Raw genomic sequence first — 13576 nt, forward strand, 5'->3', positions numbered from 1 at the left:
GGGCTAACGTTCCCTGTTTGACCAAATGCAGCACAGGGAGTAGAGACGATGCGGTCACAGAATTCTCCCCGGAGAGAATGTCGGTGAAGTCGCGCACTGGCTTCAGCGCTTCATTCATTGCTAGCAGCACATCTTCGTCTTGCCATGTGATGTTCACATTGGTTTTCCGATCCTCTGCAAGCCGATCCTGCTTCTGCTCTAACATTCTATCGATCATTTTTTGCTTGGACCCCCAGCGTGTTGCACAATCCTAGGCGAAAAAAATAGTTATGCTTAATATAGGCATATTGTATTTTATTTATATTTTACAATTTTTCCCAAAAATAATATGAGGCTTAGTTAACTTACCGTCACCAGCAAGTGCTGTGGGAGGCCAAGCTCGACCTGGGCTTTCTGCAGCTCCCGTCTCCTCCTCCAGCTGTGAGAAAACATCCCGTTGATTGTGCGACAGACTGCAAGGGCACGGTCTGTTCGCAATTTCTCTGTTTTTTCCAAAGTATTTGACACAGCAAGGTTTAGGTTGTGCCTGAAGCAGCTCAACCAGGGCCACCCTAGGTTCTGAACAGCTGCTTTGATGTTGGCTCCACTGTCGGTGGTGAGACAGGAGACTTTATCCAAGCTCAATTACCACTCCCGCAGAGCATCCTGCAGGGCATCAGCCAAATTAACGGCGGTGTGGTCCTCTGGCAAAAAGCTCGTCTGGAGGCATTTTGACACCAGCTTTCAATCCTGGTCAATAAAATGCACTGTCGGTGACATATGGTGCCATTGTTGCGCTTGACCACAAGTCTGTTGTGAGGGTCAGATAAGAGGGTACGTTGCAGCTCAATCCTGACACTGTTGTAAGCGTGCGGGATGGCTGTGGATGAAAAATATATCCGCCCCGGAACATCGTACTGGCGGTCAAGTGTCGCCAAAAGCTCCTTGAAGGACTTTTTTTCCACCGTGTTGTAGGACACCATCTCCTTGCACATATATTTGGTGACTGCATCGGTACACGCAGTCCACCTCACACTGTCCTTCTTGTACTTTGTACATTTGGCTAACGCTCCACAAATTGATGGCTGTGTCGGCCGCTGTGTGCCCGAACTCTCCGGTGGAGGCCCCACTACTGCAAGCTCCATTTTCTTTTTTTCTTTTTTTTTGATCAAGGTCTTTTTATTGGTTTTTACATTTTACAGAGAAACAAACTCAAACAACCCTCCCTCCCCCCCACATACCAGACATATGCATACAAATATTACATAACCAGACATCCGTAAAGAAAAAAACAAAAAGAAACAGAATAAAGTAAATAGAAATTATACAAATGAAATTGTTGACATCGTCATATTGTCAGCTTCCATTCCCTCAACAAAAGTAAAGAAAGGCTGCCAGATATTATAAAATGTCTCAGTAGACCCTCTTACTGTATATCTGATTTTCTCCAATTTTAGATGGCACATGACCTCCCTGATCCAATGACTATGTGTCGGTGGAATAGGGTCTTTCCATTTAAACAGTATCAGCCTCCTAGCTAGAAGCGAACAGAAGGCCAACATGTTGACTTCCCTTTTACTAAGAGAGGCGTCTTCGGGGGCCACACCGAACAATGCAATTAGTGGGGATGGTTCGACTACCTTTCCAAGTACTCCCAGAGAAGGTCTCAAAAATATCAAGCAAGAACATGTAAAGTCTTGGGCATGTCCGGAACATATGCAGCAGAGTGGCGGGATCCTGCCTACATCGATCACATGCGGGGTCTATATCAGTAATCTTAGAGAGTCTGACTTTAGACCAGTGCAGACGATGAACAATTTTAAATTGTATAACAGCATGTCTAAGACATATGGATGATGAGAAAATTCTCTGTATTATTTTGTGCCACATTTCTTCTGAAATAGGTTAATCTAAGTCCGTCTCCCACTTATTTTTAAGTATGTCCAATGGTGTCAAGTCGTATATATTGAGTTGTTCGTAGATTCTACTCATAGCCCTTTTTCTTACCGATTTACAATTGAAAATTAAGTCTAACAGCGAACTGGGAGGGCACGATGGGAAGCAATCGGAATTCAAGACTACAAAGTTCTGAAGCTGCAAATACCTAAAAAAATGTTATTTGGGAATGTCTTACTTCTGTACCAGACAGCAGACAAAGGAGGCAAAATTACCATCGATATAGAGATTGGACAGTAAGACCACCCCCCACAGACCAAGCATCAAAGGCTTCATCCATCATTGATGGAATAAACATGTGATTTTTAGCAATTGGTGCAGCCATTAATAAGTCTTTAAGGGAAAAAGATCTTCTAACCTGATTCCAGATTTTAATTGAATGTGTTATAATTGGATTAGAAGTGAAGCTAGAAATAGGCTGAGTGAATGGTAGTTTGGAACACAATAAAGCTGCTAGAGAGGTGGACTCAACTGAAGCCCTCTCGAGAATTGTCCACGCAGGGGCAGTAGTGTCGCTCCTCAACCAATATAGCAATGCTCTTATGTTGGCCGCCCAATAGTAATACATGAAATTTGGGAGTGCCATCCCTCCCATTGTACAAGGTCTCTGCAATATAGTTCTTTTAATTCTTGGTGTTTTTTGTTCCAAATAAAGGTTGAGATCTGATTATTCAGTTTGGAAAAGAAAGATTTTGTTAAAAAAAAATGGAAGACATTGAAAAATATACAAAAACTTAGGCAGCACGTTCATCTTTACCGCATTGATTCTTCCACCCAAAGAGAGAGGCAGATGGTCCCAGCACTCAAAGTCTTGTTTTAGATTAGCTAATAAAGGTTGATAATTAGCCACATATAGATCGTTATGGTTATGTGTGACCCATACCCCAAGGTACTTACATTTTTTAGGGCTTATTTGAAAGGGAATTGAGCCGAGAGAAATCCGACTAGCTCCATCACCAATAGGCATAAGTTCACTTTTCTGAATATTGACTTTATAGCCAGAATTTTTTCAAATTCTGTAAGTAAAGACATTAGTTTTGGGAGACTTGAGAGGGGTTGGGACATGTACAATAACATGTCGTCAGCATAAAGTGAAACTTTGTGTTCCACCCTGCCCGCTGGATTCCTTTAATGTCTACATTTTGTCTGAGAGTTAAAGCAAGTGGTTCCATTGCAACTGCAAATAGCAATGGGGACAAAGGGCATCCCTGTCTTGTGCCGCGTTGTAGCTCAAAGTAAGTGGATATATTATTGTTAGTGCGCACAGCCGCCAACGGAGAAGTATATAAAAGTCTGACCCATGATATAAGCTTATGGCCAAATCCAAATATCTTCAATGTGCTAAACGGATAGTCCCACTCCACCCGGTCAAAAGCCTTTTCAGCATCTAATGAAAGCACTACCTCTAGCTCACCGGGTGGAGAAGGGCCATAAAGAATATTCATAAGTCGTCCGATGTTAGAGAAAGAATACCGATTTTTGATAAAGCCTGTTTGGTCAGGTGATATGACAGAGGGCAGAACTTCCTCCAAACGGCGCGCAAGAACTTTAGCAGGAACTTTGGCATCAGTGTTAAGAAGGGAGATTGGACGTAATGAGCCGCACTCGAGAGGGTTCTTGTCTGTTTCAAGGGTTAAAGAGATAACTGCCTGTCGCATAGTTGGTGGTAGGGATTTCAATGAAAGAGATTCTTCAAAAACTTTTAACAATAAAGGGGAGAGCTGGTTTGAGAATTCTTTTAAGAAGTCTGTGGGGAAACCGTCCGGCCCCAGTGATTTGCCACCTTGCATTGATCTAATTGCTAATTTTATCTCCTCAGTTGAGAGGTCCTCCTCCAATTGATCAGCCACCTCAGGGTTAATGGAGGGGACGTGTACATTTTCAAAAAAAATCTCCAAACGAGGAAGGCTCGGCACTAGAGTCAGAGGTGTACTTACTTACTTACTTAAGCCTGTTGCTCCAAGTTGGAGCATAGGCCACTGATTATATCTCTCCACCTCGTCCTGTTCTGTGCCAGCCTCTCCAGGTCTTGCCATCTATAGCCTGCTCTCTCCATCTCTGCTGTAACACTCCTCCTCCAGGTGTTTCTTGGCCTCCCTCTACCACGTTTACCCTGCGGATTCCACTGCAGGGCTTGGCGTGTGATGGTGTTCCTCGGCTTACGTAATGTATGCCCAATCCATCCCCATCTTCGTCTCATTATGTCCACTTCTATGGCAGGTTGTTGTGTTCCTTCCCACAGCTCTTTGTTCCTTATTTTGTCAGGCCATCTGATGTTGAGGATGCGTCTTAGGCAGTGATTTGTGAAAACCTGTAGCTTCTTTAGTAGTTTCTTTGTTGTTTTCCACGTTTCCGATCCGTACAGGAGAATGATTTAATGCTTGAATTGACTAGCCGTATTTTGGTCCTGAGGGTGATGTTGCGTGCTCTCCAAATGGCCGCCATCATTCCAAATGCCGCTCTTGCCTTGCCTATTCTCCTCTTAACGTCCCCTTCTGATCCACCATCACTCGCTACCTCGCTTCCCAGGTAAATGAAGGAGTCAACTTCCTCTATTGGTTGTTGGTTTACTGTCAAGCTTGCTAGTGTCTTGGTATTGGCCTTGAGAACTTTGGTCTTCTGTGTACTAATGCGGAGGCCTGTTTCAGCTGCTCTCTGTTCTACCACTCTCAGTTTGTCCTTCATTTGTTGGTGGTTATGGGACAGGAGCGCAATATCATCTGCGAAGTCTAGGTCATCCAATTGTGTAAACGGGGTCCATTGGATACCATTTTGTCTATCATAAGTCGCTTGCCTCATGATCCAGTCTACCGCTAAAAGGAATAGTAATGGTGACAGTAAACAGCCTTGTCTTACTCCTGTTGTGATGTTAAATGCCTCCGTCAGCTGGCCTTCATGTATGATCCTACACTGCGTTCCAGAATAGATGTTCTTGATGATGTTGATGAACTTCTCGGGTATGGCGTAGTGTCTCATGAGTTGCCAGAGCACTTCCCTATCCAGACTGTCAAATGCTTTCTCAAAGTCCAGAAATCCTGCGTAAAGCGGGGACCTAAACTCTTGGGATTGTTCAAGGATGATTCGCAGGGTTGCTATTTGGTCGGCACATGATCTATTTGGCCTGAAACCAGCTTGGTTGTCTCGAAGCTCTGCATCCACTGCTGCCTTGAGGCGTTGTAAAATTACTCCATTTAACACTTTGCCCGGGACGGATAGAAGCATTATTCCCCTGTAATTGCCACAGAGGCTTAGGTTGCCTTTCTTGGGAATTTTAACTAGGTGGCCTCCCTTCCATTCTCCAGGCACGTCTTCTTCCTCCCAGATCTTACCAAACAGGTCATATAGGATTTGTGTCAACTGACAGTCAACTGACAGGGGAACTTCTGCCTTTATTGACGGAGGTGGTTGGTTCAGTATCTGAAAAGTGCTCAACCCACCTTTTAATTTGCTCTTCTTGTGTTTTCAGTGTCCTCCCTTCCTTATCCTTGACTGGGTGATTCCCTTTCTGGTATTTTTTGGTCAGCAGTCGGATGTTGTTGTACTGTATATCCCTTTGATGTTATTCTGCCTTGCAGCTTCCTCTGCTTTGTTTGTAAGCTCTTCTACAAAGTTCCTCTTGTCTCTCCGTGCACTCTTTTTGACCTCTCTATCTGCCTTACTGTACGCCTCCCCCGCTGTTTTCTTAACTGATCAGGTTTTACTATTGTTTAGTACGTTCTTTAGCTTCTTCCTTTCCTCTATTTTGCTAAGGGTCTCTGGTGAGAGCCACTCCTGGTGCGTCCTCTTCTTGAGCCCGACTGCTGCTTCACAGGCTCCTGTAAATGCCTCCTTTACTTGCTGCCAGTGTTTGTGGATTGAAAGTATAATTCTTCATGCAAAGAGTTCGACCGTTTATTGTGCAATTGTTCAGAAAAAGGCTGTAGAGAAAACACAACGAGAAAGACTACACGGCTCGTATGTGACGTCACGCTCCCTGCGACTGGCGTGGAGAAGACCGACAATCTTCCCATCGGCATAACTGAAACTCTGCACGTGCCCTGATTTATAATGGTTTTCACCTCTTTCGATGCTTTAATCCTCCCCTTGAAAAAAGCGGTGAAGTGGGGCAGAGAGATCGCCATCTCTGTGCCGAGTTCCAAGGGCGGGTGTGATGACGTATATCATATGCGTCGAGAGCAGCGTAGAGCTGTAGTTCACAAAGCGGCCTCACATAAAACCTAAAATTATCAAACTTCTTCACGAAAATTTTTAGTTTTCTTTGCATGAAAATGTATCATTTAAATCCACAAACAACATATGTGTAATCCAGGGCATATAAAGACTGGGACCAGAAAATAATTATTTTCTCTCCATTGACACCCATTCATATTTTTCAATCTCATAGGTCCCATGAGCTCTACCGGAAGGGGCGTGACTTCGCCACTCTATACTGCCTCTCCGTGCGTCTCTGGCTGCGTCACTGACAATGTCACATGACCAAACAAGCTGCGCATGGGCAAAAAACACACACAACGGCAACTAGACTAGGAAATAAATATCGGCTGTTAATATCGGACCAGTTTTACTTATCGGGCCGATGCCGATATGTTAAAAAATGACTATATATATATATATATATATATATATATATATATATATATATATATATAATGTGTGTGTGTATATGTGTGTGTGTGTGTGTGTGTGTGTGTGTGTGTATGTATGTATATGTGTATATATATATGTGTATATATATATATATATATATCTCATCATCTAATTTTCGTCCGCTTATCCGGGGTCGGGTCGCGGGGGGAGCAGCTCAAGCAGGGGGCCCCAGACATCCCTTTCCCGGGCCACATTGACCAGCTCTGACGGGGGGATCCCGAGGCGTTCCCAGGCCAGTGTTGAGATATAATCTCTCCACCTAGTCCTGGGTCTTCCCCGAGGTCTCTTCCCCACTGGACGTGCCTGAAACACCTCCCAAGGAAGGCGCCCAGTGGGCATCCTTACCAGATGCCCGAACCACCTCAGCTGGCTCCTTTCTAAGTAAAGGAGCAGCGGCTCTAATCCGAGTTCCTCACGGATGGCTGAGCTTCTCACCCTATCCCCAAGGGAGACGCCAGCCACCCTTCTGAGAAAACTCATCTCGGCCGCTTGTACCCGCTATCTCGTCCTTTCGGTCATCACCCAGCCCTCATGACCATAGGTGAGGATAGGAACGAAGATCGACCGGTAGATCGAGAGCTTTGCCTTGCGGCTCAGCTCTCTTTTCGTTACAACGGTGCGGTAAAGCGAACGCAATACTGCCCCCGCTGCTCCGATTCTCCGGCCAATCTCACGCTCCATAGTACCCTTACTCGCGAACAAGACCCTGAGGTACTTGAACTCCTTCACTTGGGCTAAGGACTCATACATATATATACGTATATATGTATGTATGTATGTATGTATGTATGTGTATATATATATATATATATATTAGAGCTGTCAAGCGATTAAAATATTTAATCGTGATTAATCGCATTAATGTCATAGTTAACTCACGATTAATCGTGTTTAATCGCAAATTATTTTTCTATGCTAAATATCCCTTGATTTTTTTGTCCCATAATTCTTCTCATTTTAATTATCTTATCAACATGGTGAAGTGCATCGGCTTGCCTTGTGCAAATGATTTTTTATTGATAACATTGGCATATACTGATCAAAACAGGACGATACAAAAAAAGAGCCTATAGTGCAATTAAACGACTGCTTTGAACAAATGTCATTTGAACATAGCAGGCTACTGCTTCTATGTTTTGAGCCAAAGAAAAAAAAAAAATATATATATATATTCTTTTTAATCTAGATTAAAATGGCAAACGGCAAAAAATGTGTTTGTTTACCTTGACAGCGGTCAATTATACTGGGCAATGGTGATTTATCAAATATAATTCACCGCCGGAAGTTGTGAAGTGCCCATGCAAGTGAACGGAGCATATACAAAAATAATTGACAGCTGAACGTTGGGAAGGCCCATGCAAGTGAATGGAGCAGTCTACAGCATTGAGAAGAGCCGTGTAATAATCCATAATAATGTAAGGTTTAGAAGTTAAATATTTGAAAATTGTAGAATAAATTAATATAATTTATATTGGAGTTAATTTGCTAGAAATGTACTTACAATTTTTTGTCAGTTAATCATTTACATATTTATGTTACACAATTATTACATATTTACATGTTTACATATTTAACACAGTCAGGATATTCTGTTGAATCTGCCTCTCTGATTCCCTCACGTTTACCTCAGTCTAAATTCTAGCTTCTGATTGGTTAGTTCAGTCACGTGATGGGTCCGAACAAGAAAGTGTTTGAAAATAGATTAACAGCGATATTTTTTTTATCGCGCGATAAAAGTTTTGCGTTAACGCAGCTGTTAACGCCGATAACGGCCCACCACTAGTATATATATATATATATATATATATATATATATATATATATATATATGTAAGGTCTGTCTCATTTGTATTAATTTTACTCTGAAATAACTTGAATGGAACTTAAGATGTCTGGGGATAAGCAGCACAGCAGTCAGGAAGCTATTTAAAGCAATAATAAACTGCGTATTGTGTATTTTTGTAAAGCATTATGAAAAATGTTGCATGCGCAATAAAACATACAAAGAAAATTGGATTTTCCCTTTCCCTCTGGGCTAAGCCCCGGATATTTCAAAAACCTAGAAACGCCCCTGCCATCAATTATGTATCGGCAAATAATCTATTGACATTTGTGGACTTCAGCTCGGCGTTCAACACCATCATCCCTGAAATCCTTCATCAGAAGCTCACCCAGTTTGCAGTGCCTGTCACCACCTGTCAGTGGATCATCAGCTTCCTGATTGACAGGCATTAGCAGACTGGGGAGCATCTCATCCAAAACCCCTAGTCTGTTCATGTCTCCTCAGTAACCGAGAATAACCCATACACAGGTGCAATAGATCCTCATTTAGTTCTGGTCCTACAGTACTGCCTGCACCGATGTGGTCGTTGTTACTGTAGTCGGCACCACACTATGAGGTGAAGTGGTTGTTTAACATGCATGATTCCTCTCCTCTCATCTCTCCTCCCCTCCGCCTCCCTACTCTCCTCTCCTCCTCCCTACTCTCCTCCTCTCTCCCTGCTCCTCCTTTAGGTCCACCGTTTGCGTCTCACTCTTTCTCTTGACAGTCAGGAGATGTGGGACTTCATCGAAAGCTCCTCTAAGAACAACCAATCGGTTCTCTCCCTGCGGCGGGACCTCAGCCTGTCCCTGGATGCCGTCTCCAGGAAGCCCCTCCAATCGGTTCTGCAGACTGAAACCCAGCGATTGGACCGTAGCCTCAGGGAGGAGGAGTTTAGAATGTCTCTAAGCCACTTATGACTCATACAGCCCTGGTTGGTCCAGGTTGAAGAGTGTTTGGTACTGATAGTTATATGATATATATATATATGTGTGTGTGTGTGTATATGTTTTATCAGGGTGGGTCAGTGTCTAGAAGCTTCACCACAAGGTTGTGTTTCTTGCCTCGTTTTATGTTTGAAGGGATCACTGTAAAATATGCTTACTTCAATAAAATGTCATTGAGCATCCACAAGCGCCAATACATAAGAGGACCCAAGATACCCATCGACACTTCCTCTCTCTGTCTATGTCAATTCAATTCAATTCAAAAAGCTTTATTGGAATGAGAAACATACATTTGCATTGCCAAAGCAGGTGAACAATAAAATAAACAGCGTTATAAAATAAAAAGTTAAAAAGGTATATAATATAATAAGTATGAACCTTTAAATACAAAATATCTATACATATCAATTGTTACTTTAAAAAGTAAAATGTGCGATATTATAAAAATTACATTATCTTGTATAAACATAAGTTAAAGATAAACTCTAAATACACAATACATTACGGAGGATTAGTGCAATTATTGTGTGCAGAGTGAGTCCAGGGGGATGAGTCTATAGGGTGGGGGGGGGGCGAGGTCCTTCTCATCACAACAGATGACGAATCTTGCTGCTGCTTTCGCACAATGTTGTATTTCTCCCAACTGGTATGGCAGTTTGTGAGCATCTGGAGTGTCTTTGAAGTCCTTGCATGCCTCTGTCTCTGTCTCCAGTTAGCTTATTTCCTCTACTATGTCAGTGTGTATTTCCTGGTGTACCCTCCCAGTGGAGATGCCAGCCTGGTCCTTAGAGGATCCATGTGAGCCTCCTAGGGAGCCGCCCTCTGATTGTCTGACAGACTCTTCACTCCTGGAGCTGCCGGTGGAAGGTGATGCGTTGATGTCACTGTGTTTCAGGTTTTCAATTTAAAAGGTCGCACATATTATATTGACAGATAGGTAGATATAGATTATGCTATATTAGGGACACTATATCTCGGGGTAAAGAAGCGGATCTCCGTGCAAAGGCCCAGGGGCAGCGGAACCAGTCGGACTGATAGTGATCAGAGCAGCCGGGGGGGAACCGTTCCACGCCCTTCCGGACCTGGAATAATACGAGCTGCTTTCGAATCACTTCCTGTTTGTCTCTTCCAGAGAGAGGAGGTCCTGACAGCGCCATGATCCCCGCCGGCCTGGCGCTGGTGCTGGCCGCCGGTGAGACCTCCACCCCCTTGCTCCATCTAGATCACATTTAATATATGTATAATGGATGTATACATTGTATTTAGACGTATTAGTTCAATATACTACTGCGTGTATTTTACAGTATTTAGTATAATTATGTGAAACATTGGAAGCTGTGTTTTTGTTCGCTGTTGGTCAGCTACTGCACACAAACACACACATGCAGGGACGGCTGGTATAAATGGGCTAACAGGGCTAAGCCCTCCCTACCTTTTACAGTAAAAATGAAAAAATATTATTAAAAACCTTAGAACATATTGTTTTAAATTTTGGTAGAACCTAAAGGAGCAACAGAACCAACAAGTGACAGAAAAAAACAGGATATATGACATATCTTCGTTTTTTTCCTGTGAATGGGCTAAATGTATTCAGCCCAAGCGGAGTAGCGTAAGCTTCCATTCAATTTTGATTGACAGGTATCGTGACACGCCCCCTTCATATGCTTCCCATTTGGGCTAAAGTCATTCAGCCCAAGCACAGTGGCGTAAGCGGCCATTTTATTGTGATTGACAGGTGTTGTGACACGCCCCCATTTGGGCTAATTTCATTTCTGCTGCGTTCGAGTATTCTCTGCGAACCGACTCCGATCTCGGATCTGACGCCACGCCCACACTTCAAGCGTTTTATTATTTCGCTCGGTCGTTGGAGGAAAACATGGACACCACCCGGAAAGCTGTTATCGCGGTAGCATTGGCAGAGGACCAGGCGATAGGCCATAGTCAAGTCAAGTTTATTTATATAGCACATTTAAAACAACAGTAGTTGACCAAAGTGCTGTACACAAATACAATATATTTGTGTACACAGGCAGAGATACGGACGCAGTAAGGTATTGCAGTAATACGAGTGATTGAAATTACCATTTAAACCACCGAAGTGGTCCAAGCACAATGAAAACAGTTCATACTTCAAGTCACAATGGGCGCAGCCATCTTGAATTCTGTCTCGGAATTTCGCTCGGTCACCACTGAGTCTAACCGAGATGGCGAGATCGCCGTCCGAGGAAAAGGGGCGTGTTTGTGCGTGTCGCTAGGTAACATCCTCGGACCCAGGGGTGGGTAGTAACGCGTTACAAGTAACGCAAATGAGTAAAAAAGTATTTTTTTCGGATAAAAAGTACTTTTCACGTTCCTTTTTTAAGTCTGTAATTTTACTCTTACTCGAGTAAATATTTGATTTAGAATTCTACTCTTTACTCAATTACATTTTCCATCGTGCCTTCATTAAAATGAGTATTTTGATAAACATATTATCTTCGTTGACTGTAATACAAGCGTACACGTTAGCGACGCCCCCTCCCTGGATTGCAATATTGTAGCGATTCCATTGCCGGGGAGACAGCTCACAATTACGTTGGGGCTGAGGACTCGAGCCAGACCATGCTATGCGTAGGCTGAATCGCAATTGCGTCAAAACAAATCTGTGTGGAAATTGCAATAAGTGAAAGATACAATTTCGCACGTTGAGCACACAGTGGTGTGACTCGTTTATTTAGTCAAAGAGAAAAGCCGGAAATCAAAACGTGCTGCAGGTAAACAAATCCCGCATGGGCTCTGACGTCATGAGACGCCGTAATCCTTAAAGGGATAGCGATCCCTGAACCAACAAAACAGTAAATGGCATGCAGTAAACGACAACACAATTGAAAGAACAACACATAACAAAATACTGTAGGTGAATTATGTTACACTCACTACATCTGATTCATTACCACTCTCTTCATCCCACACCACAAACATGACATACAAAATGTCGTGGAACAGAAACAACAACCAGAGCTATTTATAATTAAGCAATAGATCACGACAGTATGTGTATGTGCTCATTATACCACTGTTAAGGGGTATCCTATTCTCTCTCTCTCTCTCTCTCTCTCTCTCTCTCTCTCTCTCTCTCTCTCTCTCTCTCTCTCTCTCTCTCTCCCCCCCCCCCCAGCCAGGTTAGTGTTTAATTGGTAACTGTTCCTACAATGCTTTAGTCAAAGCTGAAGTTAAATTACATGTTTAGTGTAAATTTGTTTGATGGCCTATGTTTGTTTAATGAACAATACACAATGAAGCAACTTGTGAAGAAATGTTTGAGAGTGCATCTTTCTCACACATACACACGTTAGGTCTTTTTCACTGATCCGAGCACTGCAATACAAAAATGTAAAGTAACTTGTAATTTGAGTAACTTTAAAACAAAGTACTTTTTTACTCTTACTCAAGTAGGTTTTTACAATTGGAATATTTACTTTTACTCAAGTACTTTTGAAGGAAGTAATTGTACTTTTACTTGAGTATAGATTTTCAGTACTCTACACACCTCTGCTCGGACCTCCGAGACGGATGGATATTAAAACACACGCTGAGCGCAGTAGCGTAAGCTTCCATTGACGTTTGATTGACAGGTGCCCTGACACGCCCCCTTCATGTGCTTCCCACTCCAATAGTATCTGTCTGCGTCCTGCAAGACGGAGGCGTAACTTGTAGTAGGAGGCGTAACTTGTAGTCGGAGGAGGCGTAACTTGTAGTCGGAGGCGTAACTTGTAGTCGGAGGCGTAACTTGTAGTAGGAGGCGTAACTTGTAGTCGGAGGCGTAACTTGTAGTCGGAGGCGTAACTTGTAGTAGGAGGCGTAACTTGTAGTCGGAGGCGTAACTTGTAGTCGGAGGCGTGTCTAGTACTTTTCCAAATCGCGGAAGTGATCTGTATGCAGCAGTGGTGCGCGGGTACATAAATGACCGCAACTCGGACCTCAAATATTAGGCCTTACATAAAAATAATGCACCCGACCCGCTCATTTAAAAATATGCTCTTGATTAGCTTAATCTTGATATGCTCTTGATTAGCTTAATCATAGCCTTACTTGAAACTGACATCCCTGAGTCATATGCATTTAAGAAAAGAAGCCTATTACAATTTTACAATGACATGTAATGCATATAGCAGTTTAACGTGGGGAACCTGCTTAAGTTTAGCCTACTTAATCCCTTTATACCTTTAACAAAAAGACTGCAGAT

General features: G+C 42.9%; 1 protein-coding gene across 7 annotated transcripts in view; it reads left to right on the top strand.

Moving 5' to 3' along the window:
• si:dkey-230p4.1 (trichohyalin) overlaps window positions 1–9535 on the top strand; it is a 56295-nt gene extending 46760 nt beyond the window's left edge. For all 7 annotated transcript variants that reach the window (XM_030380667.1, XM_030380666.1, XM_030380669.1 and 4 more), the window contains one exon: window positions 9097–9535. In XM_030380667.1, the coding sequence (XP_030236527.1) occupies window positions 9097–9324 (228 nt within the window). In that variant the 3' untranslated portion in view covers window positions 9325–9535. The remainder of the gene's footprint in view (window positions 1–9096) is intronic.
• The last annotated feature ends 4041 nt before the right edge of the window (window positions 9536–13576 follow it).

The sequence above is a fragment of the Gadus morhua genome, chromosome 16 (assembly GCF_902167405.1).
Source record: "Gadus morhua chromosome 16, gadMor3.0, whole genome shotgun sequence".
NCBI classification, from domain to species: domain Eukaryota; kingdom Metazoa; phylum Chordata; class Actinopteri; order Gadiformes; family Gadidae; genus Gadus; species Gadus morhua.